Raw genomic sequence first — 26,102 nt, 5'->3', positions numbered from 1 at the left:
TTCAACACATACCCAAATCTGCAGATGTTCAAGTCCCTTATATAAATGGGTCGTACAGTCAGCACTCCGCACCCAAGGTTCTACATCCATGCAGATTCAGCCAACCAGTTTGAAATCCAAGGTTGTTTGAATCTGCAGATGCAGAGCCTGGATACAGAGGGCTGACTGCGTGTGTAAAATAGTAGGGTGTCGGTGCCTGTAGGTGTTTAAAAATTATTTGTGGCTACTATTATTGTTGTTTTTGTTATCATGATTGTGGATATTATTATTGTTATTAAGATTCTTGTTACTATTACTGTTCCTGTCCTGAAGGACTTAATAGCCCAGTTGGTGACAGAAGACATGCACAGTTAGAAACTTCAAATAACAGTATGAGGGGATGCAACAGAGATAGCAACTAGGTCTCGTTCACTTGCCGTCAGCCTTCAGTGGCTGCCTCAAGCGCTATGTGGAGAAGAATTCTAATGTTCTTGACAGTCTTGGAGAAAGAGAGCACCCATACCATTTGGTGATGTTTTCCTGGAATGAGGCGTATGAATGAGGTTATACTGCACATATTTACCACTGTTAGAATAAATGATGAAATGCCAGATGTGACTGATTACAATAAAGTCATTTCTGTAGAAAATAAGATAGCTGGACCTTGGAGAATGAGTTTAACATGAACAGAAAGAGGTGAAGTAAGGGAAGGAGAGGTATCTGGCACCAGGAATTTTGAGAGCAGATGTGCCAAGGATAAAATCCACATGGCCTATTTGGGTGGCAATAAGTAGACCAGTCTGTCTAGAGAAGGGTTTGATGCCAAAGATTAGCTGTACAAATATGGTCACCAGAGCCATAGAGCTAGGGACCCAACATCAAATAAGCTTCTCCCATTGTTCCCATAAGTTCCCGCTTATGCACTGGGCCACTTGCCTGGATTTGAAGCTCAGACAATGTGGGTAAGTCTCTAGCAGCATCTTGTCTCATATGGAGCTGTTCAAGGGCTCTTTTCCATCACCTCTGTTCATGAAGGCCATCCTTTCATGTTTAGTCCTTGACTGCCATTCAGAGCCCACTATTCTGCATGCACTTGGCCCTGCAGCCCCAAACATCTGATTCTCAGCAAACGCAAATGCACACATAGATAAAAAGTCATCTCTTGTGTGAAACCCATATAAATCTTATTTACGCTGAATTGCTTCATGGTGCTTTTCAGGTCTACTATATCCTTCTACTTTTCTGTACAGTTTAATTTTTGAGAATTTGATATTGAAACTCTATCTAAAAATCTTAATTTAGCTATTTAAAAAATAATTGTAATATAAATGAAACTGTATGTAACTTTGTCCTATATTTTCCAAGTCTCCTGTAAATATGTTATCATACTTCCATAATTTAAGAAAGAAAAAAAAAAAAAAGAATCCACCTGCCAGTGCAGGAGACATGGTTTTGATCCCTGATCTAGGAAGATCCCACATGCTTCAGAGCAACTAAGCTTGTGAGCCACAGCTATTGAGCCTGTGCTGTCGAGGCCAGGAACTGCAATGACTGAAGCCCACTCCCCCACCCTAAGGCCCATGGTTCTCAATGAGAGAAGCAACTGAAATGAGGAGCCTGCACACAACAACTAGGGAATAGCCCCCACTCGCTGCAACTAAGGAAAAGCCTTCACAGTGATGAAGACCCAGCACAGCCAAAAATAAATTTTTTAAAAAGTCATCAAAAATGAAAAATAAAGACTCAACCTACTAGAAACTGTAGCCTCCCGGTGCCTTCCCTCTGCTCAGAACTGGGCAAGCTCTGGGTGGGCTATCAGGGGGATTTATTAAAAATCACAAATGAGGATGGGAAATTCTGAAATATTCCTGTTTTCAAAACTTCATAATGTGGCTTAATGGGATTTTATTCATTTTTTGATGGAGTCTTTATCTCTACCACAGAACAGGAGCTTCTGTATTAGTTGGGACTTGTATGGTTACAAATGACAGAGAGCTAACTCAAACTCATTGATGCAAAAGAAGGGGCTGTTATGAGGGATAATGTGACACCTGTGGAACCCAAAGACAAGCATATGCCTGGGGCACAGCAAACACTAAAACACAGAACTCCAAGACCATCAGGGTTCTTGTTTATTCTTCTTGTCTCTGTACCTCCATTCCTTCACTTTCTTACTTACATTCTTCCTTTTAGCTAGCCATCACCTTTCTCCAGGTGGTGAAAAACATGGGGGTGGATAGCTCTTAAATGTACCAGTATAGCTACATAGCTTTGGACACCTAAAAGAGATTATTTAAACATTCCCCCTGGTTCCAAGGTTAGAACCCCCCTAGAAGGACTCAGTGAAGTAGTGTTAAGTCAGATAAACTCCAGAGAACCATCAAACAACATGGCAGCTTCTATGGAACCACAAAGATGGGTGAAGAATGAGGAAACTTCTGGAAGAAAGTGGGTGAGGTGCTGGGCAAACAAAACAAGAGGTACCTCTAACACCTTCTCTCATTTGTTTTGTCATGCCAGCTCAGCTTTGCTATCAACCAATAATTCCATTCATTTCATAAGCATTTAATAAACACTTACTGAGCATATGCTGTGTGCCAGGTACTCTGCTGGATCCTAAGGAAGAAACGATGACCACGATGCTCTTAGAATGCTAGACATTCAGAGATGCAAAGAAATACAAACTAGACTTGGTTTAGGACCTCTAGGAACTTGCCACTTAACTGAAGGCAGAAAACTGTATTTGGAGAATCATGAAGGGGTAGGCTGTGTGCTATGGACCACGAGGGTAAAGGAAAGTGAGTGGGGTCAGTGAGGCCTGGAACATTCCCAGGAAGCATCTTGGAGAGCGTGATACTCCAGCAGGGTCTGTAAAGGGTGAGGAAGTTTTCATTTATGACTACATGTGTTTAAAGTGCAGGATTTTCACGATATCACACTAAATGAGGCCTCTGCTCCTGGCTCTCTGCATCTGGAGGCCTTCCGGAATGCAGCTGGCGGCCAGTGGCCCTGTTCCCCTCTCAGAGATGGGACTACCACCCACAGCTCTCTGATAGCCTAGTGTTTTATTGCCATGGCCTGTTGGATCAAAGCCTCTGAGTCTGAGGCAAGTTCAGAATAATTTCCTTCAAGGATTAACTCATCTTTCTGGGCTTGGGGAGCTACACAGCAACATCTGGTACAGCCTGCAGAGGGGTGCTTCACCCAAGGAGTCTCAGATTTCAACATGTGAGCCATCCTGCTGAATAACACCACCGACGGGAAACAGCACTCAGAGACCTCGTCTCTGCGTAACAAGAGCTCTGCGTAACACCCCGTGCTCATGTTTTGCACATGACCATAATAAATGGTGCAAACTGTAACAGGTTTATCACTTTGTTTCTTGCCAAAGGGACTGAATTCCACACTGATGGGGTTGAAATCCCCTTGTGGGTGTCTTCTGGGGTTGTTCCATAGCCCATGATAGCACTATTAACCACCCCATCCTGTACACGTGCCAGTATGTAGGCTCACACATTAATGCGGTCACAGGGAATCTCTCAGTCAGTTCCTTTTCTCAGAGCCCATCTCTCATCTCCCTATCTGCCCAGGTATCCTGGAAAATCCTTGGTTGGGCCCATTTCCTTGCTTTTTGGTAAATCTTGGCTTTATTCCTCCACACTGTGGTTTTGATATCCCTGGCTCTGCCTTCTGCATCCTATAGGTCAGTCCCACCACTTCTGGAGTTCTCCTCAAGGTCAAGATTTTACCATGCTCTTAAAGGTAAAACACTGTAACCATTGGGTGTTACATGTTTATGGTTTATAGGAGTACTATCCTCATCATGCAAGACTCACCAATGAGGAAAATGAAACTCCGTGTGAACTGTCCAGGTTGCAAGATATAAACCCATGTCCATCTCACTTCTAAGACTGTGCTCATTTTAAGGGATGAATATAGGAAACCCAGAACATGGTCATGGGAGTCCCACATGGGAATCCCTACTTCCGAGAGGGAGAGGGAGAAGGAAAGAGAAATTAGGACAACACTACCCAGAGTAGCAACTCTGAGTTCAAAGGAGGAGAACTTTGAGACATGGTGAATCGTGTCTTATGCCACATTTGGCAAATATTGAGACCATTGGCCTGAAGAAGGTGACTGGCAAGCATTGTTAAGAGAAGTGTTAATTGCTAAGTGTTATTGTTCAGTAGAGTGATGGGTCTGGAAGAGGTTAAGTAGTGGGTAGACTCCAAACAAAATGAAGGGCCACCAGATAGATGAATAAAGTGAGAGACTGTTATATATCTATTAAACTTGAAACTTGGAGAAGGGGAGAGTACCGAGAAATTGTTTTGACAAGTCCTTCAGGTGGTTCCCATACACACTAACGTTTGTGAGCCACTGCTAGAGCAGAGTTCCTCAGCCTTGGTTCCACACTGGAATCACTTGGAATAATGATGCTTCTGCTCTATTCCTGAAATTGATTTAGCTGTTCCAGGCATTAGAGGTGTCAGCTCAAAGAGCTATAGCTACCTCAAAGAGGATGTGGAAGGAGTGAAAATAGCAGTGATGTAGAGGATTAGTTGTGCCAGGCATTGTGCTAAAGATATAAAAACATGCTTTTCAAGGGACTTCCCTGGTGGTCCTGTGGTTAAGAATCCGCCTTCCAATGCAGGGGACACAGTTCTATCCCTGGTCAGGGAACTAGGATCCCATATGCCCTGAGGCAACTAAGCCCTCAAACTACTGAGCCCACCCGCTCTTGGAGCCTGAGAGCTGCAACAAAACCCCAAAGCAGTCAAAATTAAGAAAAAAAATTAATAGACAAAAGAAGAACATACTTTGAAAGCGTCATTGATGGGCATAAGGAAAACCCAGCATACTCCCCAATATCTTATGTGCTTTGCTTCAGTGAATCTTCATGACAAGTTTATGAGGCAGGTGATATCGGTATTCCCATTTTACAGGTAAAGAGACTGAAGTTCCAAGAAGTTACCTGACTTGCTGGGGTGCCAAAGCAGGAACTTGAAAATAAAATCTTTGACTCTGACAAAAAAAAAGTACTGATTCTTTTTTCTTAACTGCAATAAAATATGCACAGCGTAAAAACTGCCACTTTCACCATTTTGAAGCATACAGTTTTAGTGGCATTAAGTATATTCACAGTATTGTGTAACCATCACTACAATCCATTTCCAGAACTTTTTCATCATCCCAAATAGAAACTCTGTACCCATTAAACAATAATTCCCCATTCTCCTCTCCACCCCCACCCCACCCACCGCTCCGAGCTTCTAGTCACTTCTATTCTATTGTTCGTCTCTATGAATTAAAGTATACATTCTAAATCACGGTTTCCAGATAGGCCCAAAGAAAAAATGGAGATGCTGAAATTGATCAAATTTCTTCCTTGAATAAGGGTATCTCTGAGTTAGATGAGGCTCCCACCTCAAATCTAAATACTGAACAATGTGTGCAGTGAAGGTGTTAGTCACTCAGTCCAACTCATTGCAGCCCCATGGATTGTAGCCCTCCAGGCTCCTCTGTCCATGGAATTTTCCAGGCAAGAATACTGGAGTGGGTAGCCATTTCCTTCCTTCTCCAGGGGACCTTCTTGACCCAGGGATCGAACCCAGGTCTCCTACATTACAGGTGGATTTTTTACCATCTGAACCACCAGGAAAGCCCAATTCCCACCAAACAGCAGATGTTCTGTTGCTTCAGTGCCACAGCACAGGTGAATCCCTTTTCCTACCTCGCCTCCACTGAGCAGACTGTCTCCTCCTTCAAGTCTCCTTCCGGGCATGACCCTCCCTGAGGACCCAACCAAGCTCTTCAACGAGCATGGTCTCACAGACCCAGCTTTGCAAACTAGTGTTAACTCCAATCATGTGTGTCTTATTGAAAAGCAGATTTGGATGTAGTGAGTCTGAGTTGGGGCCCTAAGATTCTGCATTTCTATCAAGCTTCCAGGTCCCTTGAGCAGTGAGGTCAGAAAGGGCAGTACTTCACCACTTTCTTTACTCTAGTGTTTCCTTGGCTGTTTCTCCTCTTCACTATAAATACCTTGAGGGCAGAAAGCCATCTTCTTTATTGTTATATTCCAGAACTCAGCATGGTGTCAACCCAGAGTAACTCTCAATAAATGTTGAATGAATGAATGAATAAATAAATGAGCTCACAGGTTGGAAGGATAAAAGAGAACCAGATCTGTGAAGAGCCTGGTAAACCACACTAAGGAATTTGAAATTTATCCTGAAGCTATGTGGAGTTACTGAAGGATTTTAAGAGGCTGATATAACACATGTGTATGTATGTGCTGTGTGTAACATGTGTTGAAAAGAACCAAGAATGAAATCAAGAAAACCATAGTGAGCTATTGCACTGCTACTGCTAAGTCACTTCAGTCATGTCCGACTCTGTGCGACCCCATAGACGGCAGCCCACCAGGCTCCTCCGTCCCTGGGATTCTCCAGGCAAGAACACTGGAGTGGGTTGCCATTTCCTTCTCCAATGCAGGAAAGTGAAAAGTGAAAGTGAAGTCGCTCAGTCATGTCGGACTCGTAGCAATCCCACGGACTGCAGCCTACCAGGCTCCTCTGCCCATGGGGTTTTCCAGGCAAAAGTACTGGAGTGGGTGCCATTTCCTTCTCCAAGGACTATTGCACTAGTCCAAGCAAATAATTATGAAGGCCTGCACTAAGATTGTGATGGTGGGAAAGGAAGGAGGAAGAGGATTCACGGCCATAGAGATGATTAACGACACAGTCCCCATTTGCTTTCGACAGACCCAGTTTATTTCTGGCACACTTATTAATAATGTCACTTTTATTTACAGAATGCCCTGGTTTGGATGATAATTATCTTTTAACACTGTACATAGGAGAGGAAGTTAACAGAACATGAGGTGGGGGTGAGGAGCAGAGCGTTTCTACCTTGAGCGACCCAGTGAATGGTAACACCATTTATCAACCAGGCAGTCCAGAAGAAGCAGTGGGAGAAGAAGTTTCTCTGTAAAATAAAAATAGTTAAGTTAACAAGTGCTAAATTGGGTGTGGGGAAAGGGAACCCTCCTACACTGTTGGTGGGAATGTAAACTAGTTCAGTCTCTATGGAACAGTATAGAGGTTCCTCAGAAAATTAAAAATAGAATTACCAGAAGATCCAGAAATCCCACTCCTGGGCAATACCCACACAAAATTATAATTCAAAAAGATATATGCACCCCTATGTTCATAGCAGCATTATTTACAAGAGCCAAGATATGTAAGCAATCTAAATGTTCCTCAGCAGATGAATGGAAAAGATGGCTAAGTCATTGACAAGTATTCAGTAAATTGCAGTTAAGAGCATCACAAAAGTCACAAAGGAGACACAGAAATGGCTGAAGTCTGGGGAATTCCGAGTGAAAGGATTATCCTTCCACTCTGAACCTTGGAAGCGAATTAGTTTCAGGACAGTTCATTAGGAAACCTGCCCTCATCTGCCATTCACACCGACTGCAGATGAGATTCGAAATGGCCAATTCCAACGTCTGTTTCTCACTTACTTCACTCCTTTCAAGTCACTGCTATATCTGCTCCCAACAGCTAAAGACTTTTGAGTATCTTCAGCATTAACTGGATCTAAGCTGACCATGGTCATTCAGACAGTCAAAATAACAACGTTGCAGGCCAAGGCCTGGTGAACTGAGTCTACTCGGAAGAACACGTGCCCTGGTTTGAGCCAAAGGTCAGGGAACACTGGAATGTTCTACCATATTTATAAGCCCTGTGACCCCAAATCCTAACTAATCTCTATCCCTACTTGCCAGCACCTCAGCTCTTTCTTCCTCCTACAACATGTCAACAACTGGGTAATTATTTAATAAACTTCAGAATATACCTTTGCTTCTTCTCCCGGGCAGAGACACCAGGGATTTTCCCAGTTTCAATTTCAAGGTGGCTCTGACTTCAGAGTTCCAAGTGCAGTCAAGCAGAAGAATAAATTCACTAGCTAGAGCTTTTGGGGGGAACTTGCAAACAAAACTGTGGCTTTTCAAGTATTAAGAGGAAATGACAGATTGAACTAAGCTCAGTATTCATTTTAATACACGTGTTAAAGGTTATGTTAGCAGCTGTCAAATCGCTGGCCAACCCTAACTACATCACTCTTCGCCCTAAATCAGATATCTTCAGTGGTACCCGAAACTTGCTTCTTTGGCCTGACCCTGAGCAATAGGTTGTTCTGGAAGGTGAATTTTGTCTTTCAGGCATTCCTATCACTTGTGCTAATATTAGCCTGATGAGCAACAGAGCTGGAACCCAGGACTCCGAGCCCTGAGACCCTTCTGCTGCTGCTAGAGGCTCTGAGAACTCTACATCCTACATCCACGTTGCCTGCCGGAGGTCAAATGCCAAGCCCATTGTCAAGTGTGAGGACTTCTGTTACCCAGTTGGGGGCAGCCTAAGTGGTCTCTCTTCACCCTACTATGGCCACATGTTTGGCTAGTAGAGAGCAGATGTTTCTAACCCCAAGCCTGTCTTATTGCAGCAACCAAAAGCAAGACATACCAAGAGTTCAGAGACCTAGGAAACCACCCTCATAACCACCAGAGCCTTGGCCATGCTGAGTGTTACCCCTGGCCTGCAGCCTCGCTGCCCCATGGACTCCTTGGCCACTTTGGTTACTTCTCCTCGGGGGTCGTGCATGGCGTGGGAGGGCTCATCTCAAACTCCCACTAAAGACTGGTGTGGCACGGGAGCCCTCTCCCTCATGTGTTCCCACTGCCCTCTCCCTGCCACCCTGCCCCACCCCTGTTAGTCTTGGAAGCACAGAGCACAGCCGGGATTCACTCTTTTGAAGCAAGAAAATGGACATTTCACCCGTTTTTCTAAATTTGCTAGTTTAGGGATTTCACCCCCTCAAGGCCTTGTGTGATGTGATCCTACAGATGCTGATGAGTTAATTCACACTCACGTGAGAGCAGGTGATAACTGCATGGTCCTGGTGGGAAGGCTGGCTGTCGGGGTCCCATCCCTGGGTTTGGTCCAAGCGTCATCACTTGGTTGGTACCTGCCTGGTGACAACCTCACTGCACGCACCTTAATTTCCTCGGTGGTAAAATGCAGCTAACTATGAGATGATCACCTTCTCACATCATCTTTGCCACGGTTGGATGCTCAATCAGTATTAACAGGACATGAGTAATAATGCAAGCAAGTGAAAAAACGTTCTTAGTGGTTAAGCAAAATTCCCTGAAAACCTGAAAAACACTGAAAAGAAGTGAACACTGTCTCCCCATAAGTAAACCCAATTTTGTTTTTTTCAAAATGACAAAAGGATTTTGTGGACAGTGAAAGTATTTGGTATGATGCTACAATAGTGGATACGTTTCAGTATACATTTTTCAAAACTTGTGGAATGTGCACCACACCCAGAGTGAACCCTCATGGATGCTATGGATTATGGTGTAATGATGGATCAAGGGCCTGTATTAAGGTAGGCCATCTTTAAAGCCTATCATTTCTTTTTTTTTAAAAATATAAATTTATTTATTTTAATTGGAGGCTAATTACAATATTGTAGTGGTTTTGCCATACATTGACATGAATCCAACACAGATGTACACGTGTTCCCCATCCTGAACCCCCCTCCCACCTCCCTTCCCATCCCATCCCTCTGGGTCACCCCAGTGCACCAGCCCCGAGCACCCTGTCTCATGCATCAAACCTAGACTGGCAATCCTTTTCACATATGATAATATACATGTTTCAGTGCTATTCTCCCAAATCATCCCACCCTCGCCCTCTCCCACAGAGTCCAAAAGACTTCTATACATCTGTGTCTCTTTTGCTATCTCTAGCATGTGGGGTTATCATTACCACCTTTCTAAATTCCACATATATGTGTTAGTATACTATATTGGTGTTTTTCTTTCTGGCTTACTTCACTCTGTATAATAGGTAAAGCCTATTATTTCTAAGTTACGTTTCTCAAACCTGGAATCTCTCTCTCTGTGCCCCCTATTTCCCACTGGTCATTCCACACTGACCACCAAGCTATAAGGTCAGGGAGGACCAAAAGCCTGTGAGTTCCCCCAGGGTTCTGTAGTGAGTCAAATTGCCAGAAAGAGGAAAGAGAATATGGTGATTGATGACTGATGTCTATAAAAGCAAAATGTTCTCAGTATGTAAGGAAATGTAAGTGAAATGGCAGGCCTTCAAAGAGATCCCAAAAGACAGAGTAGATAGAAAAGGGACAAGATTAGAATAGGCAGAGACAGAAGTACAAGATCACAATGAAAAACCCAAGAGAGAAGGAGAAAAGCTATGACCAACCTAGGTAGCATATTAGAAAGCAGAGACATTACCAACAAATGTCCATCTCGTCAAAGCTATGGTTTTTCCAGTAGTCATGTATGGATGTGACAGCTGGACCATAAAGAAAGCTGAGTGCCGAAGAATTGATGCTTTTCAACTGTAGTGTTGGAGAAAACTCCTGAGAGTTCCTTGGACTGCAAGCAGATCAAACCAGTCAATCCTAAAGGAAATCAGTCCTGCATATTCATTGAAAGGTCTGATGCTGAAGCTGAAATTTCAATACTTCGGCCACCTGATGCGAAGAAGTGACTCATTTGAAAAGACCCTGATCCTGGGAAAGATTGAAGGCAGGAAGAAAAGGGGACGATAGAGGATGAGATGATTGGATGGCATCACTGAATCGATGGACATGAGTTTGAGAAAGCTGCGGGAGCTGGTGATGGACAGGGAGGCCTGGAGTGCTGCAGTCCATGGGGTCACAGAATCAGGCATGACTGAGTGACTGAACTGAACTGAACTGGACTGAGATGGAGACACTCTTGACCATGGACAGGAGAGCAGGCACCTGAGAGGAGGCAGAAGACAGGGATGGTGTTCTGTTTGCAGAGAGGGGAGCAAACAGCCTTGCCCTCCCCTACCCTGGGGAGCTTAAATGCAAGGGGGGAGGAAGAGGGGTTTGTAGAAGACCAGTGACACAGTCAGCTGGTCTCTGCCCCATACCCTGTACTGCAGAATCCACATGATGAATGAATGTGTTGCCTAAAAAAGGTGAATTTACCATCAGTATCCCCAGTTTGGATGAAAAGGCAAAATAGCTGGGAAGATTTTCCAACAAAAAATGCTCAAGGAAAGAGGCTCCAAAGGCAAGATGACAGTAATTTGTCAAATCACAGATGCAGTTCCTGTGGGTGCCACCATTCCCACTTACAGGATTTCTCCTGCAGACGTCCTTGCAACCATGTGAAACGCTGTATGTACTAGGTCATTCACTTGTAATTGCAAAGTTTGGAAACCACATGACTGATCATCAAACTTGATAAATAAAGGATGGCACATGGAATACTATACAGGGGTTAAAACAGAACAACAAAGAAACACGAAGAAGCTCTCTATGTATTGGTAAGGACATATCTCCGAGACACACTGCCTAGTCAAAAAAGGCAGGCTCAAAACTGTTTGCAAGGTATGCTACATTTGGGAAAGAAATTAAAAGGGAAATCATTTTATAGGTATGTTTCTGCTTGTATTTTCATTGAAAGGGGCTATCTGCCAGAAGAGGGGTGAATTAAGTGTGGGAAGAGGCAAGTCCAAAGGTTCTTCACAGAGGACCTTTTTATACTGTTTTGATGTTTGAATCGCATCAATATATGACTGATTCAAAATTTTAAAAATAAGAAAACATGATTCAGAGTTGCAGGACTGCAAGTGAGGAACGGCTGAATGGCCACTTATCTAGAAATTATCTTTCCACCCCAGCACAGTAAGTTCAGGAAACAGTAGTTTGCTAAATCTGCATATTTGAACTCTTGAGTGTTTGTATAAATAGGGGCTCTTTTAGGAATAAGCGTGAGAAATCCAGCCCGAGTCTACCAAAGTTAAAGAGAGACTCACGTAACTGAAGAGTCCAGAGGTGAAGCTGGCTCCAGGGATGGAAGGCTTTCCGCATCACTGAGGGACTGCCTAGGCTGCAGGCTTCATAGGCATCATCTCACGGCACCCTGGCCCAAACCACAGGGCAGATGGCTGGTAGCCGCGTCAGCATTTTCCAAGCATCAGTTCTGGAGGTCACCACCACCCCCAATGCGACTTTGGCATCCTGTTGCCCTTCATTTTAGAAGATGGATCTGCTGGGGGTGACCCAGGAGCATCAGAAACTTCCCCTCCAGGGCTTGAGGCTGTGGTTGCTTGCTCTCTTGTGCAACAGACAGGATACAGATGTATGACATTCTGGCCTGGAGAATGCGGGGCATTCAGAGCCAGACCAAGAGTATGTGTGTGGGGAGACGGCTGGGCTTACAGGCTTGCCAGAATCAGGGAGTGGGAGAGAGTGAAGACCACTTATCTTCCTCCCACTGCCCCTTCCTCATTCCAGGCCCAAATACCAGACCAGGGCGTCTCCAAATGAGTGAAAAATGGGAGCATGGGACCATGCCACATGTAAGGGATGTTAGGAAATCCAGACACAGCACAACAGTAATGCACTTAATTTGGTTTATGAAATGCAATTTCTGTGGAATCCTCTGTTAGTGTTTAGGGGGCAGGGGAGATGCACTTGATTATTAATCAAGAAAACAAGAGCTCCAGACTGGAATCTGTTGCAGTAGAACCACTTACAGGTCACTGAACTTCTTTTTTTTTTTTTTTTTTCGCCTTAGCTTCTTCATTTGAAACATGTGACAGTTTACTGTCTGACTAACCTCAGAGATTAAATAAGAACACAAGAAATTTGAAAACATAGAAACATGACTTTGAAGTTAACTGAAGGCAAACTGATCACCTGTATGACTTTTTTTTTTTTTTTACCTGAAAAGATTGGCAGCTGATAAAATTTGGTTTACTCTGAATCAAGTTAGGTTGGCTCTTCAGGCCTCTGGGGTCAGGGAGAACTGAATTCTGTAGTGGAATCTGCAGCTTTACATTAGTGCAAGACCCATTTCCCATCCCTTTCTTCTGAGAAACAACTTTCCAGCACCATCAGCCCAGTAGTTTGGGTGGTGTGGACCCTTCTCAGTGCTCCAGAGGTGAACATGTGACACTGGTCTGACCAATCAGAACATTGCACTTCCTTGGGTGACGGGGTGGGCATGTGACCCAAGGCAGCCAATCAGAAAAAGTGAGTTTCAACTGGAGGGCTTTGGTTAGAACTTTTAGGAAGCCCTCTCATTCCACTGGAGAGTTTGTAGCCTGGGGCTTCTAGAAGCCATCTCACACCCACCAAGGGGAAAGCCTGCCTGAGAATGATGCCAACAGAGAGAAGGAGAGAATAGATGGAGTCCTGGTGACTTTCTGATCCAGCATCCCTAGAGTCAGCTCCACCCAGGACCTCTCATAACTTGAATCAATAGATGCCTCTCTTTCTTTCAACAATGTTGAGTTGGATTTCTGTGCAAACTTCTAATACTACCATTCAAAAATCTCTACAAAGATGAGCCATCCTGCCCACAGGCAAAACTACATGAATTAAGAAAACATAAGGTTTGGGACTTCCTCAGAGGTCCAGTGTTTAAGATTCCACTTTCCAATGCTGCTGCTGCTGCTGCTGCTGCTGCTGCTGCTAAGTCACTTCAGTCATGTCCGTCTCTGTGCAACCCCATAGACAGCAGCCCACCAGGCTCCCCATCCCTGGGATTCTCCAGGCAAGAACACTGGAGTGGGTTGCCATTTCTTTCTGTAATGCATGAAAGTGAAAAGTGAAGTCGCTCAGTCGTGTCCGACTCTTAGCAACCCCATGGACTGCAGCCTACCAGGCTCCTCCACCCATGGGATTTTCCAGGCAAGAGTACTGAAGTGGGGTGCCATTGCCTTCTGCATTCCAATGCAGTGGGTAAGTATTCAATCCCAGGTCAGGGAACTAAGATCCCACATGCCGCATGGTATGGCCAAAATTTTTTAAAATAATAAGATTTAAACTCTACCTCTGTAGAATCCAAGTGGAGCTAGAATACTTTCCTGAATAAATATACTTCATAGTAGTACCAAGTCGACATATTATAATTTAACAGAGACATAGATTTAAAATAAAGAAATATTTCATTTTATTTTACTCTTTCAGCCATGAGGTCCAAGGAAATGCAAGTTCACGGAAATCAGAAATAATACCAAAATATGGAGGAGACCAGCTTTTGAGATTTCATGATATCAGCAGAACGTGATTGTCTGGAGTGAGTTTTGGCCTTCTCAGTTTGCCAAGCCAGGTGTACCATTTGGTCTAGCCCATGGAACAATTTCTGTGATAACTGTCCAGGATGATGAGTGTCATCATAGAATGGAGAGGCCCAAACAACTGAAACGTTCACAGCACACAAAGTAAAACAGTCAATATTAAAAGGTGACATAGACTATTTATTACCTCATTAGTAAACCAGAGTAAATCTCATTATGCAGTACTACAGATATCCCCCAGCCATGTCTCCACTTGCTCACTCCCTCATTCATGCATTCAGTGAGTTTTTATTTATTAAGCACCTACTGTGTACCAGGAGGCAGCCTGGTAAATGCTGGAGTAACAAAGTTTAAGGCACAGACTTCTGCCCTCAAGGAGCTCCCAATCTAAATCACACAGAGAGACACAGAAATGAAGGCTGACAATGAATGTGTCAAGAAGGGCTGATAACAACAGTCTGTTCCAAGGGAGACCCAACCCTGGATTCCTTCTACTGAAGGTTCCACAGCAAAGGTAAGAGGCTTTCGTCCTCCACAGAACACAGATATAACCAGCGTTTCAGTTCCAAGCTACCACCAACCCAGGGGTGGGTCTCAGTCTGTCACTGCTGAACCCTCAGGGGAGATAGGGTCTGTCCTTGCGGAGGGGGCGGACCACTGCTGAGCCTCCTTCTTCCACGGCTGGCCAAGTGAGCTGCCCTGCCCTTGGCATGAGCCCTCAAGGTCTGGAACCTCTTGGCCAGACATGGCTTTCTGGTCTGGAGGGTCCCTGAAGGTGAGTTCCTTCTCTTCCACTTTTAAACCTTTGCATCTCAAGACTCACTTCTTCCCCTGGAATGACTTGCTTTTCACTCGTCATTCATGATGTGCTGTTACCGAGCAAAGGATCTGCTTCACGTCTCATGAAGTGTGCAAACATCCAGCCGTGGGGATGAAGAAGAGGAGCAGAGTAACTCCATCCCGCACCATGCTCCCCTCCCTCCCCTCTCAGACCTGCACTCCCGTCAGCAGCCGTGGACTGGCGTGAGAGGAATGCGAGATGTGTGGTACGGCTTCTGAGTCAGACAGTGTGTCGAGTCACGCCAGGAACAATAAAGGGCAGCTTTGTAAGTGGAATGTGTAATGCTTTTCACAGGTTGGTTTCTGCAGAGGTTTAGGATTGAGCAAGTCTCCTTCCCATAATCCCGCATTCCTCAGATGTTCCCTGAGACACACTCCCCTCACTCCCCTCATCACTCTGGAATCCAGTGAGTTCTTCTTGTTAGTTGCTCACCTCCATTCCACTCTGTTGTTAGCAGGATTTGATTTCTAACTTGCCTGGCTGAAACCATCCCACCTGGAACTCATCACTACAGCCTGCCGTCAGTGAGCAGCAAGGGTAAAAGCTAGGTCTCTGTGAGCAGGGAGGCCCACAGGGTGGGGGACGGAATTTCAAGACTGAGGTCTTCCATAGCCACTGAGTTAATGTGCATAGTGGTCTTAAGGCCTTTTGATAGAAGCTTTTTGCTTGGTTCATCTAAAAATCAGTCTCTTAGTTAGTGTTAGTTTATTAACTAAATCTTAATGATCATTTTAAACGGAATTTTAGAAATGCTCTTATGATATAAAATTATACAGTGCATTCTCTAAAAATAAAATCTTAAAAAGAACATCCCCTGATTTTACTTTTGAATGAATTCCTCAGTTAGTGTATCTCCACAAATCACTCACACAGACAGAAATTAACAAAAACAGAATTTGTATAAAAATAAGAGGTCTCCATTTGCTGGAATACCTTATTTTGTCTGTCAGGAATTTGTTAATACAAAAAGAGTGTCTATTTGGAAAGTTATAAAAACATTGCTACAATGTCATAAATGCTCTACATTCTCTAGGAAAACATACCTTTGGAAATAGTACAACTATTGGGAATTCTTAAAGAAATTCAAGTCCTGGATGTGCTGCAAATGAATTCCATACAGGGTAGCGTTAAAACCCTGTCTGTCCTCTGTACCACTTCCAGGAATTGTCTGCCACTTCCACTGACGGAGATAGAGTTCTTCTTTCTTCAAACATCACCATTGATTTCTGTGGATATTCTTAAGGTGACACTCTATTAAAAAAAAAAAAAAAAGTTTAAAAGAAGGTAAACAACACCAGTGCCAGCTCTGAAACTCCTAAGAGCTTTGCACCCCCTCAGAGATGATCTCACTATGGTTTGTAGTGAGCTTGAGTTGGGTCCTCAAGAATTTTCTTGGCTTTCTGTAACCTTTTAGTTAATAATTCACTTGTTTCAAGATGCAAGACTTTCCCTGTTGCCAAATCTGACAAGGTCCCACCTTCTCTCCGCCTTCAGAACATTTTTCAACAACACACTTTTATTTTTAAGAAAAGACATATTTCCTGTTATTTGGAACTTGTAAGTGAGACCTCCTCACAAAGTAAATAACCAGGATCTATGACCATAAGCATCAAATGGCAGGGGACAGATGAATGTTTCCTTGTTTGGGAGAACTATTCAAGATGCTTTCCTTTGGGAATACACTAAGTTGCACAATACTTGCTTTTTTTTTTTTTCAAACACATAAGGGTAAAAAAGAAAGCTAATGCTCTTATGTTTCTTTAATGAGAGAAATGTTCTATGGCTTCCTACTAACCCTTATCATCAGTAACTTATAACATATGACTGGATGAATACCAACCTGGAAATCGTGGATGAATGTTAAAAAGTAGAAAATAAAACCAAAGGCCACTGTCCATTCACAGATCGCACTCACTACGTGATATACATAATCCTAAGGGCAACAACAACAAAAGAAACAGAATTGAGCCTACATGCATTCACTTTAGTGGACATATTGAAATAACAATGAGCAGGGCGGGACAGAGGAAAAAGCTGTCCAGGGAGCATAAATCAACCCCCGGAGGAAACATGGTGAGCAAGGCCGTGTGGGTGTGCGTCGGGGCAGCTGCCCAACGAGAATGTGAATACATAACCCCAAAGTTCTCTCTGGTTCTCGCATACTCTGGCTTTATAACTTGTCTGTGGAATTTCAACGGGCAGAAGAAAGACCACAAAATGGCTGAGAGTGGAAAGCAGATGTGGACTCAGTAGAAGAAGGAAATTTCCATACAAAGCATGACTGGTTTTCCCACCACTGGGAACCCCAAAGTTGAAAGACAGGCTTGAAAAACACCTATCTAGCGTCTGTGTGCTTATTCCTAAGATCTGAAGTGTGCATCTAAGGAGACTGGCTTCTGTGTTTCTCTGTTGCTATAGAAAACGTCAGTTCAGACAATAGGTCTGCTTGTTATAAGGTTAGCACAGCTACAAAGCAAAGGCAATACTGAGACTTCTCTTCTTGGGGACAGGAATGAGAGGGTGCAAGGCATGAAACAGAAGGGCTTCAATTGGGGTTCCAAAGTTGGCTACCTCTGAAGGCCAGGAAAAAGAAATGAAACAGCTGGTTGCAAAAAGACAGGGACAATGGGGAACCCATGCCTCATCCATTCTGTTCCATTCTTGTCAAGTGGGAAAATACGACCCCAGTGTTACTTTGAGATTTAAAAAAAAAAAAAAAAAGCCCATGGAGTGTGTGTGCGTGTGTCAGAGACAAAGATATCTTCCCTGATTTTTTAAATGCTGGAAACCACTTTAAAAGCATTTTTAGGGACCTCCCTGGTGGTTCTGTGGTTAAGATCCCAATACAGGGGGTGTTAAGATCCCACATGTCTCAGGGCCAAAAAACTCAAAACATTAAAAAAAAAAAATACAGAAGTGATAGTGTAACAAATTCAATAAGACTCTATAAAAAATGGTTCACATCAAAAAATCTTTTAAAAAATGATAAACAAAAACAGTTTTAAATACTGTCTAGAGTCCAAGTCTGGATAAGGCAATGGCACCCCACTCCAGTACTCTTGCCTGGAAAATCTCACGGATGGAGGTGCCTGGTGGGCTGCAGTCCATGGGGTCTCTAAGAGTCGGACACGACTGAGTGACTTCACTTTCACTTTTCACTTTCATGCATTGGAGAAGGAAATGGCAACCCATTCCAGTGTTCTTGCCTGGAGAATCCCAGGGACAGGGGAGCCTGGTGGGCTGCCGTCTATGGGGCTGCACAGAGTCGGGCACGACTGAAGCGACTTAGCAGCAGCAGTAGAGTCCAAGTCGAAAATGCTTGTCTACATTCTGATTTTAGCCCACATGCCAAATTAGCCTGTGGACTGTCATCAGTTCCAGCCCTCCGATTTCAGATCATAACCTATATTTTCTTCCTGCTTCACTGTCTGCTCTGCTGTCAGTTACAAAGGTGAACAAACAAATGTGCTAGATTACAGATGGGTTCTTTTCTTTGCTCCACCACAAAGATCTCATCGAGGTGCATCAAACTTGATATCACTGCTCCTCCTCCCCATGGAGGGTTGCATCCACCCGCTGTTCTCACCCAGGCCACCCTGGGGAGCATGTGACCAGCTATATTAGGGGGTCCAGAACGAGGGCCACGTCCTTTCCAAAAGCGATAGCACTACAACATTAACCCCATCTCATGTCATCCCTGGACAATGAAGATGGCTTATCCAGATAGAGGCAGAATTTGGGGGGAGGGGAGGATATCTGTATGTTAATAACAGCACACTGAAGCAAGGGTCCAGACTCTTGCACTGCATTGTATTCCGTGAATTGATGTAAAGGGTTTTCTTTGCATTTGTGGATATTGGGAACAGAAGGCAATATGAGTGGGATAGCAATTTTTGGAGTGAATAGAAAATCAGGTACTCTCCATATTTTTAAGATAGAAAATGAATGGGGGAAAAAGGGGATGGTTAACTGTAGGGGGATTGATTAATCTCCCAGCAGCAGCCGTGTTTCATTTGATTCGTGGTGGAAGGCCTCCCTCCAGTGGTTCAAAAGTAAAATACACCTGAGGCTGCTCTGCTGTGAGCTCTCCTTTTCAGGAAGAACTTTTTCCTCCTAATTTCTGCCTGGCTGGTCCTCACCACCTTCAGTCTCTCTTGCCTCCTGCCAGGTTCCTCTGTAATGGTGGAAAATCCTTCCTTAGACCCTGCAGTTACCCCAACCAGGGGTCAAATCCATGCCCCCGGCAGTGGAAGCACAGAGTCTTAACCAATGGACAACCAGAGAAATCCTTGAAACTGCTTTTGGAAAAGCAGCTGCCTTGGGAAAAAACTCCTGCTCGTCAGTAACTCCCGTCTCTCTGCAGGTTAACTAAGGGCATGAGCTGATCTCAGTTCAAAACATCTGATTCCTCATGTTCCCATGTTTGGTCTGGAAATTACCTGTCACTCCACCCTATGCTCTGATAGCTCTTGATCCTGTCCCTGGTGTCTAACTGGACATTTCCCTTCGGTGTTTCACTGTAGCTTCAGATTCAACTATTCTAAAACCAAACCCATCCATTTCCCCCCATGGAATCATTAATTCCTGTTAGGAACTGAATCTGTTCATAAGAACATGTTCTTCAGCTCACCCAAGACAAAAGCTTGGAAGTGATTTCACTTCATTTCCTTTCATGCTCATGCTATTAATTCCAGTGTAGGTGAATCTCGATTTGAAATCTTATCTAGTGGAACTACCTTCTTCCTGCCATCCTGCCTCCGGGCTCTCTCCTCTTCAATCCATCCCAGGGGTTGCTTCTGACTAATGATACTCATCCAATAATATTCTTTTACTTTCCTGTTCAAAAGCCTTCAAAGGCTTATTCTGATCACCTACATCAAGCATGAGCCTCTCTGCCCACCTCTTAAAGACTTGCACAAATTCAGTTCAGTTCAGTTCAGTCGCTCAGTCGTGTCCGACTCTTTGCGACCCCATGAATTGCAGCACGCCAGGCCTCCCTGTCCATCATCAACTCCCGGAGTTCACTCAAACTCACGTCCATCGAATGGGTGATTACTCCTCCACAAACTTACCCCATCCACATTTATTTCTCACACTATGCTGAGAAACTGTTCTTCTCTGTTGCCATCCCCTGCTAAGCAGATCCCCCGTCTGCTTAGCATGTCTCTTTCCTCTGACTGCCACACACCTTCATTCACATCATTTCCCTGCCCTTCAATCTCACTTCTTTCACTAAGCCTCAATGGTTGAAGGGTTTAAGATAGAATTAGAAATTCACATTTTTTTAAATAATTTTGAAAATGCAGGAACCAGGTTTGACAGTCACATTTAAAACAACTTAAATTTTACCTTTTCTTTTGGATTCCACTCCAGCTTGGTTATAGAAATTAGTGAAGCACAGGCAATCACTGAAAAAGGGGAACTGGTTAAGGAAACTGCAGACTAGGTCCTTTAGTGTTAAAGACTAGATTATTCTTCTAATCATATAACCATTACACAGTGTTCAAATGTTAGTACCAGTTATATCAGCTTCTTATCATCTGAAACCTTAAGCCTGATTATGACAGAAATTTAAATACAACATGAAAATAGTCCTTCCTTAGCAACACTTTGGCAGTTATGTATAGAAGATTTTTAATCTGTGGCTACATTTTGCTTGATCCTGTTGATTAAATTTGGTCAAGATGACTGACACAGCAGTCTAATATGGGTAATTTTTTCTAAAGTACTATTTTCCTTAAATTCAAATGTCAATTAAAATTCTTTTTCCTTAAAATATTATGTTCAGGCAATAGCTTCAAGGAAAAATTAACATTTCAAAGTACCAAAGCATTTACAAAGTACCAAGGCTCATATACAAAAATAAGCTACAGTAAGTTAAGATATTATTGTTTAAAAAAAAAAAAAAAAACAGACTTTTTCCATTGAGTAACTGGGTATAAGTAGAGCCCTTAATCCTTGGCCCACGCGTGCATGTGTGCTAAGTTGCTTCAGTCGTGTCTGACTCTGTGTGACCCTATAGACTGTAGCCTGCCAGGCTCCTCAGTTCATGGAATTCTCCAGGCAAGAATACTGGAGTGGGTTGCCATAACGCCCCCTCCAGGGGTTCTTCCTGACCCAGGGATCGGATCGAACCCTGGTCTCCTTCATTGCAGGGGGATTTTTTACCACAAGCGCCACCTGGGAAGCCCCCAGTCCTTGGCCCAAAGGGTTTACAAATCAAAGAGATACATCCTACATCCGACGTCCTACATCTGACCTAGGGGATGAAAGACAAACTCTGAGAGGCCAGTCTAATAAAGCCAGGAACTGAGGCTACAGAGCAAGGTATACAAAACTGTCTGCACAAGGATGGTTGCAGCCATTCTGACTGAACTTGAAAGACGAAAGAAAGCTAGAGAGTAATGGGGATGCTCTTCAATGAAAAGCTTCTGCAAAGAGTTAAGGATTCCAAGGGTCATGTCAATTAATGCCAAGTTGAGCATCTCTGAATTTGGAGTCAGCACCCTCTCTCCCTGCCCTTCCCCACCTCCCATGTTTTGCCATTCTTAACACTTCTCAGTTTCTCAAAGTAAAAGTAGAGAGCATCGAAGGTGCCCTGATCATGTCATGACCGTACTTCTGTTTCTAATAGCTTAATTCTCTTAATTCTTTCACTTAATTCTTTACCTCACCTTTAGTCCCATCAAGTACCATGCTGGGGAGAAGGTGGAGAGGTGGAGAAAACTCTGGCAAAACAGACCTGGTTTCAGTTCCCAGAAATATCACAGCCTTGATGGACCCAGGGAATGTGCCTCGTTGGAGAGAAAAGAATAGGGTGCAGTGATGACTCAGAGGGAAGATTAGATATCTGGTTGGTGAAGGCAGCACAGCCAAAAAAACAACAATAATAAGTTGTGGGATTTGAGGAGCTCTCTAGAACACCTTCCCAGGTGGCTCAAGTGCTAAAGAACCCTCCTGCCAATACAGGAGACGCAGGTTTGATTCCTGGGTTGGGAAGATCCCCTGGAGGAGGAAATGGCTCCTCACTCCATTATTCTTGCCTGGGAAATCCTATGACAGAGGAGCCTGGCGGGCTACCGTCCACGGGATCGCAAGAGTCCAACAGGACTGAGCACACAAGCATGTGAGCTAGAACAGCGTCATCCCACAGAGATTCAGGCATACAACTTCAAATTTTCCACTACAGTAGCCACACTGACAAAGACAGAAAAGGACCTAGTGACATTAATCTTAACATATCTTATTTAACCCAGTATACCAAACATGTTCTCGTTTCAACATGTAATACTGCAAAGAATTATTAATGAGATGGTTTACATTTTTTCTCATTAAGTCTTTGACATCTGGTGTTTTACACTTACAGCCCATCTCTGCACAGACTACCCCCGTTTCAAGTGCTCCCCAGCCCCGTGTGGCCAGTGGCTACTGTGCTGGCCGGACAGCTCAGTTCTAGAAAGACAAGGTGGAGAAGGTTATCTGGGTAAGAGAAGAGCACCAGCAAACGCAGAGAATAGCAAAGAGCCACACACACAGGGGAGAAAGTGTAAAACTGAGGTTGGAGAAATAGGCAGCCTCCGATTACACATCTCAAGAAAAGGAACCTGCATCATAAGTGATTTTGTGAAGGCTTCTGAAACCTGCAGGAGCTGGATGCAAGATGGACAATTTAGCGGGAAGAGCTTAGAAGCCTGACCCCAGGCCTCGGTTTCTTCAGGAGTCAAATGAGGCTGTTTCATGGAACTAATACAGAGCATTTTAAAGATGCCTGAAAAGCTTTGTAAGGAAATATAAATCCATGATGCTAATGTTTAAGACGACAGACTTTTTCATATGGGTGCATTTGTTCAAGTTAATTGGATCAATCTGCTTCTGTTCAGGGATTCTACCCCTCAGCATGTCTCCTAGGAACTTCTAGAAACAGGAACTATTAGTATGTGAAACTCTGGCCTGAAATGCTAATTCTATTAAAACTCTCTCATTTTAATACCTAGAGATCTGTCTCCAAAGTTGGAAGCAAGGAAAGCTTTCCTGCATAGAGAAATTTTGTTTCTAACTTTACAAATGGTTTTATAAATCCGACAACTAATACAACCTAGAAGTTTTGAGGAGATATGTGTCAAGAGAAAGCATGAATGTCTTCGATCCATAAATAGGATGAGGAAACAGAGAAGGAACTATCTCAGGAACCAGTTATAATTTGTTACATTTCTCAATACTAGGATTTCATTCCTTTGTGCTTAGAAATTTTTATAATTAAATATTTCCTTCCCTAAATGACAAAAACAAAATCCCAAACCATCCTTAGACTTCACATTTTGTATAGCTTCAATTTTGAAAGAGAAAGGCAAGGCTTAATACTTAGAAGCACATGAGGACACCATGCTTTTTTTACTCAAGCTTGTCCACCACATACCACAACCCAACCCAAATGAACAAAACCAGTGCGAATAAAATTGTTGCTGCTTTCCAATAATCTGACAGCAATCATCAATTTTTAATGACTCTTCAGTATTCGATATGACTGCAGATGATATTTTGAAAGATGGGAAATTTTCTACCCGTGAAAGACCAGTTTTATTTTGTTAAATACCTCTTGAGGGAAAGAAAAAAGGAAAAGAAAGAATGAGAAAGAAAAAAAAAATGGAAGGGTTCATTTTCTTTTCTTCTAAATCAGAATATATAAGTATGAAAAATTTATGTTTTCCTTCCACACTGTTGACATAGAAAAAAATAAAATTTCATTTTGAAAATGAAATCAGTGGTAAAAAGAAAAGGCTAAATGTGTTTTAAATGACTTATAAATAAATAGTATAGAGCTTTTTAAAACCTCTTAATGTGGACAAGTAATTCAAACCCTCTAATCAACTAGCTGTGGGGAGAAGGGACAGTCTTGCTTCTTGGAACTCCACTGGGCTATTACCTTAAGTACAATATCAATATTTGATGTCTTTAGCCAACCACTACAAAGAAAAATACATATTTTCACATGGCTCATGAAACGGACCCTGTTGAAGGAAAGTAAACAGAGACTGAAGTGTCCTGACATTTTTTTTCCATTTTCCCTTCACACCATTCTTTCCCCCAAAGATTCTTTTGATTTAACCAGACAAGACTGAGCTATTTTCCTTGTGATTTGCCCAGTTGTTCTTCTGAAGCCTGTTGGCAACTGGCTGTCAGCCTTAGCTTTCTCCATTTTGGGGGAATAGGAGCAAGGTGAAGGGGGTGTCAGGCTTGCAAGGACACTGACAAACGCTCAAAGGATACTGGGTATGACAGCTGCGCAGGACACAGCAGAGATGGCCATTCGCACGTGGCACGTGGAAAGGCTGTTCCACTGGGGACAGGATTTGTAAGAGATGATGGATTGCAGGAGCGTGTACACGACGCCGCAGACAAACGCCAGAAGGGCACCGCCGTCGTGGACCACGGGAACGGCCAGCTCCTAGAGAGAACGTCACACACGCGCTGTTACTCCACGCACATCCAGAGTCGAACACTCACTGCCTCTGGGCTTCTCAAGCCCACCAGGCAACACAAAGGCACCCACCCCATCTTGGGAAAATGCAGCAGCTTACAGAAAACGATCAAGGCCTTTCCAGCATTGAAGTAAATGCCAGCAACTTGATTATTCCACAGCATACGTTTGGCTTGCTAAGAGCTGAGCAAAATGGGCCTGGTTCAGTAAAAGTATCTCAATAAAACTGAGCAGGGGGGTGTGAAAGCCCATATTAAATGAAAAAATATATAAAAGAAATAAGAAAAACAAATTCTTTTCACCCCTTGACTCAGGCACAACTGAGCAAGGAAAGATAAACAAAAGACAAAGCATCTACTGCGAAGGCACTGAGGTTATTTTAGGAGCATCTTCCGATGATCCTGGTACTTTCCACCCTCCAGTTTCTTTTCGTGCTGGTAAGCAAATCAGATCCGGAATTTACATACTTTGTTTTCCACTGCTACCCTACCCCTCTAACTAGCACTATCAGGAAATTTGCTTCCTCAACCCTGGCCAATTCAATGTATCCTTTTGGATCTTATTCTGCAAACTTTAAGAGACCCAAATTAACCCTGATGAAGTCAGGTCCAAAGGCCCTCAATTTAGCAGGAGCTGTATTTTCAGTGTGCCTTTTTTCATGGTGGAATACATATTCTCTCATCCAAGATGTCCTTCAGAAGGCAAATGACTCATATCAGACATGAATTTTGCATAGAGGTTAAGATGAAAACCTTTTTTTTTTTTTTTTTTGAAACTCTCTTGATATTGAGTTGACCAAAAAGTTCATAGTTTCTTCTGTAAGACTGTATGGAAAAACCCAAATGAACATTTTGGACAACCTAATAGTAACACTAGAGAAAACTAGACTATTGACAGGATTCAACCTCGGGAAATGACTTTTCCAAAAAGGAGACTTTGTGAGGGACTCAAAAGCATGACAGAGGTTGCTTGGTGAGAACACACTAAAACACAGCCATCCGTCACCTGCAGGAGAGAAAGCCGGCTGTGAGATTCTGATAAATGAGGTTTCCTCCAACTCAGGAAAAACCACCACTCAACTCTCTCACTTGCCCTCACATCTCTAAATCTTCTTGAGATAACTGCTCATGTTGGTTTGCTCACAGCAGGCTGAAAATGAATTACAGGATATCAAACAAGGAAGTTGTAAAGATATATTTATAGACCCAATGACAAAGTAAACACTTTGCTCTCAGGAAAAGTTAGAGACCCTATTTCTGGTCTTTATGAAGATAAAATCACTTCACAGAAGCCTTAAAGGGAACCAAAAGTGTAATTATCTAACCACCTAAGTCTTCTTCCTAAAGTCTGCCCTTTATGGTTTAAACACAGACACCTGCATCACTCGTGATGTTGCGTTACTGTGAGAATGACCTGGCAGGATATCCCACAGGACATACTGTCCCCCACTGAACAATTCACACCACACTCCACCAGACAAATTGTAACTTTCCAGTTCATCACCTTTCCATTAAAAAAATGTCTTTCCATCGTGCTTTCTGACACTAGAGCTGTGAATTGTATACATGCTTTTTTTCTCACAGACTTTGCCTCATTCTGGCCTTGACATTAACTCTTCCCTATAGGTTCTGGGCAGATTGCT

General features: G+C 43.3%; 1 protein-coding gene across 1 annotated transcript in view; it reads right to left on the bottom strand.

Moving 5' to 3' along the window:
- Positions 1-6,732: 6,732 nt before the first annotated feature.
- The window catches only part of DRAM1 (DNA damage regulated autophagy modulator 1), a 47,835-nt gene continuing 28,465 nt past the window's right edge, over positions 6,733-26,102 (bottom strand). Inside the window, exons 4-7 of the mRNA XM_004006670.5 lie at positions 24,250-24,427; positions 20,332-20,390; positions 16,823-16,915; positions 6,733-16,233 (exon numbers count right to left, since the gene is read on the bottom strand). Of these exons, the coding sequence (XP_004006719.1) occupies positions 16,189-16,233; positions 16,823-16,915; positions 20,332-20,390; positions 24,250-24,427 (375 nt within the window). The 3' untranslated portion in view covers positions 6,733-16,188. The remainder of the gene's footprint in view (positions 16,234-16,822; positions 16,916-20,331; positions 20,391-24,249; positions 24,428-26,102) is intronic.

The sequence above is a fragment of the Ovis aries genome, chromosome 3 (assembly GCF_016772045.2).
Source record: "Ovis aries strain OAR_USU_Benz2616 breed Rambouillet chromosome 3, ARS-UI_Ramb_v3.0, whole genome shotgun sequence".
NCBI lineage: Eukaryota > Metazoa > Chordata > Mammalia > Artiodactyla > Bovidae > Ovis > Ovis aries.
The sequence above is the reverse complement of the archived record's forward strand: the minus strand, read 5'-3'. Positions and strand labels throughout refer to the sequence as shown.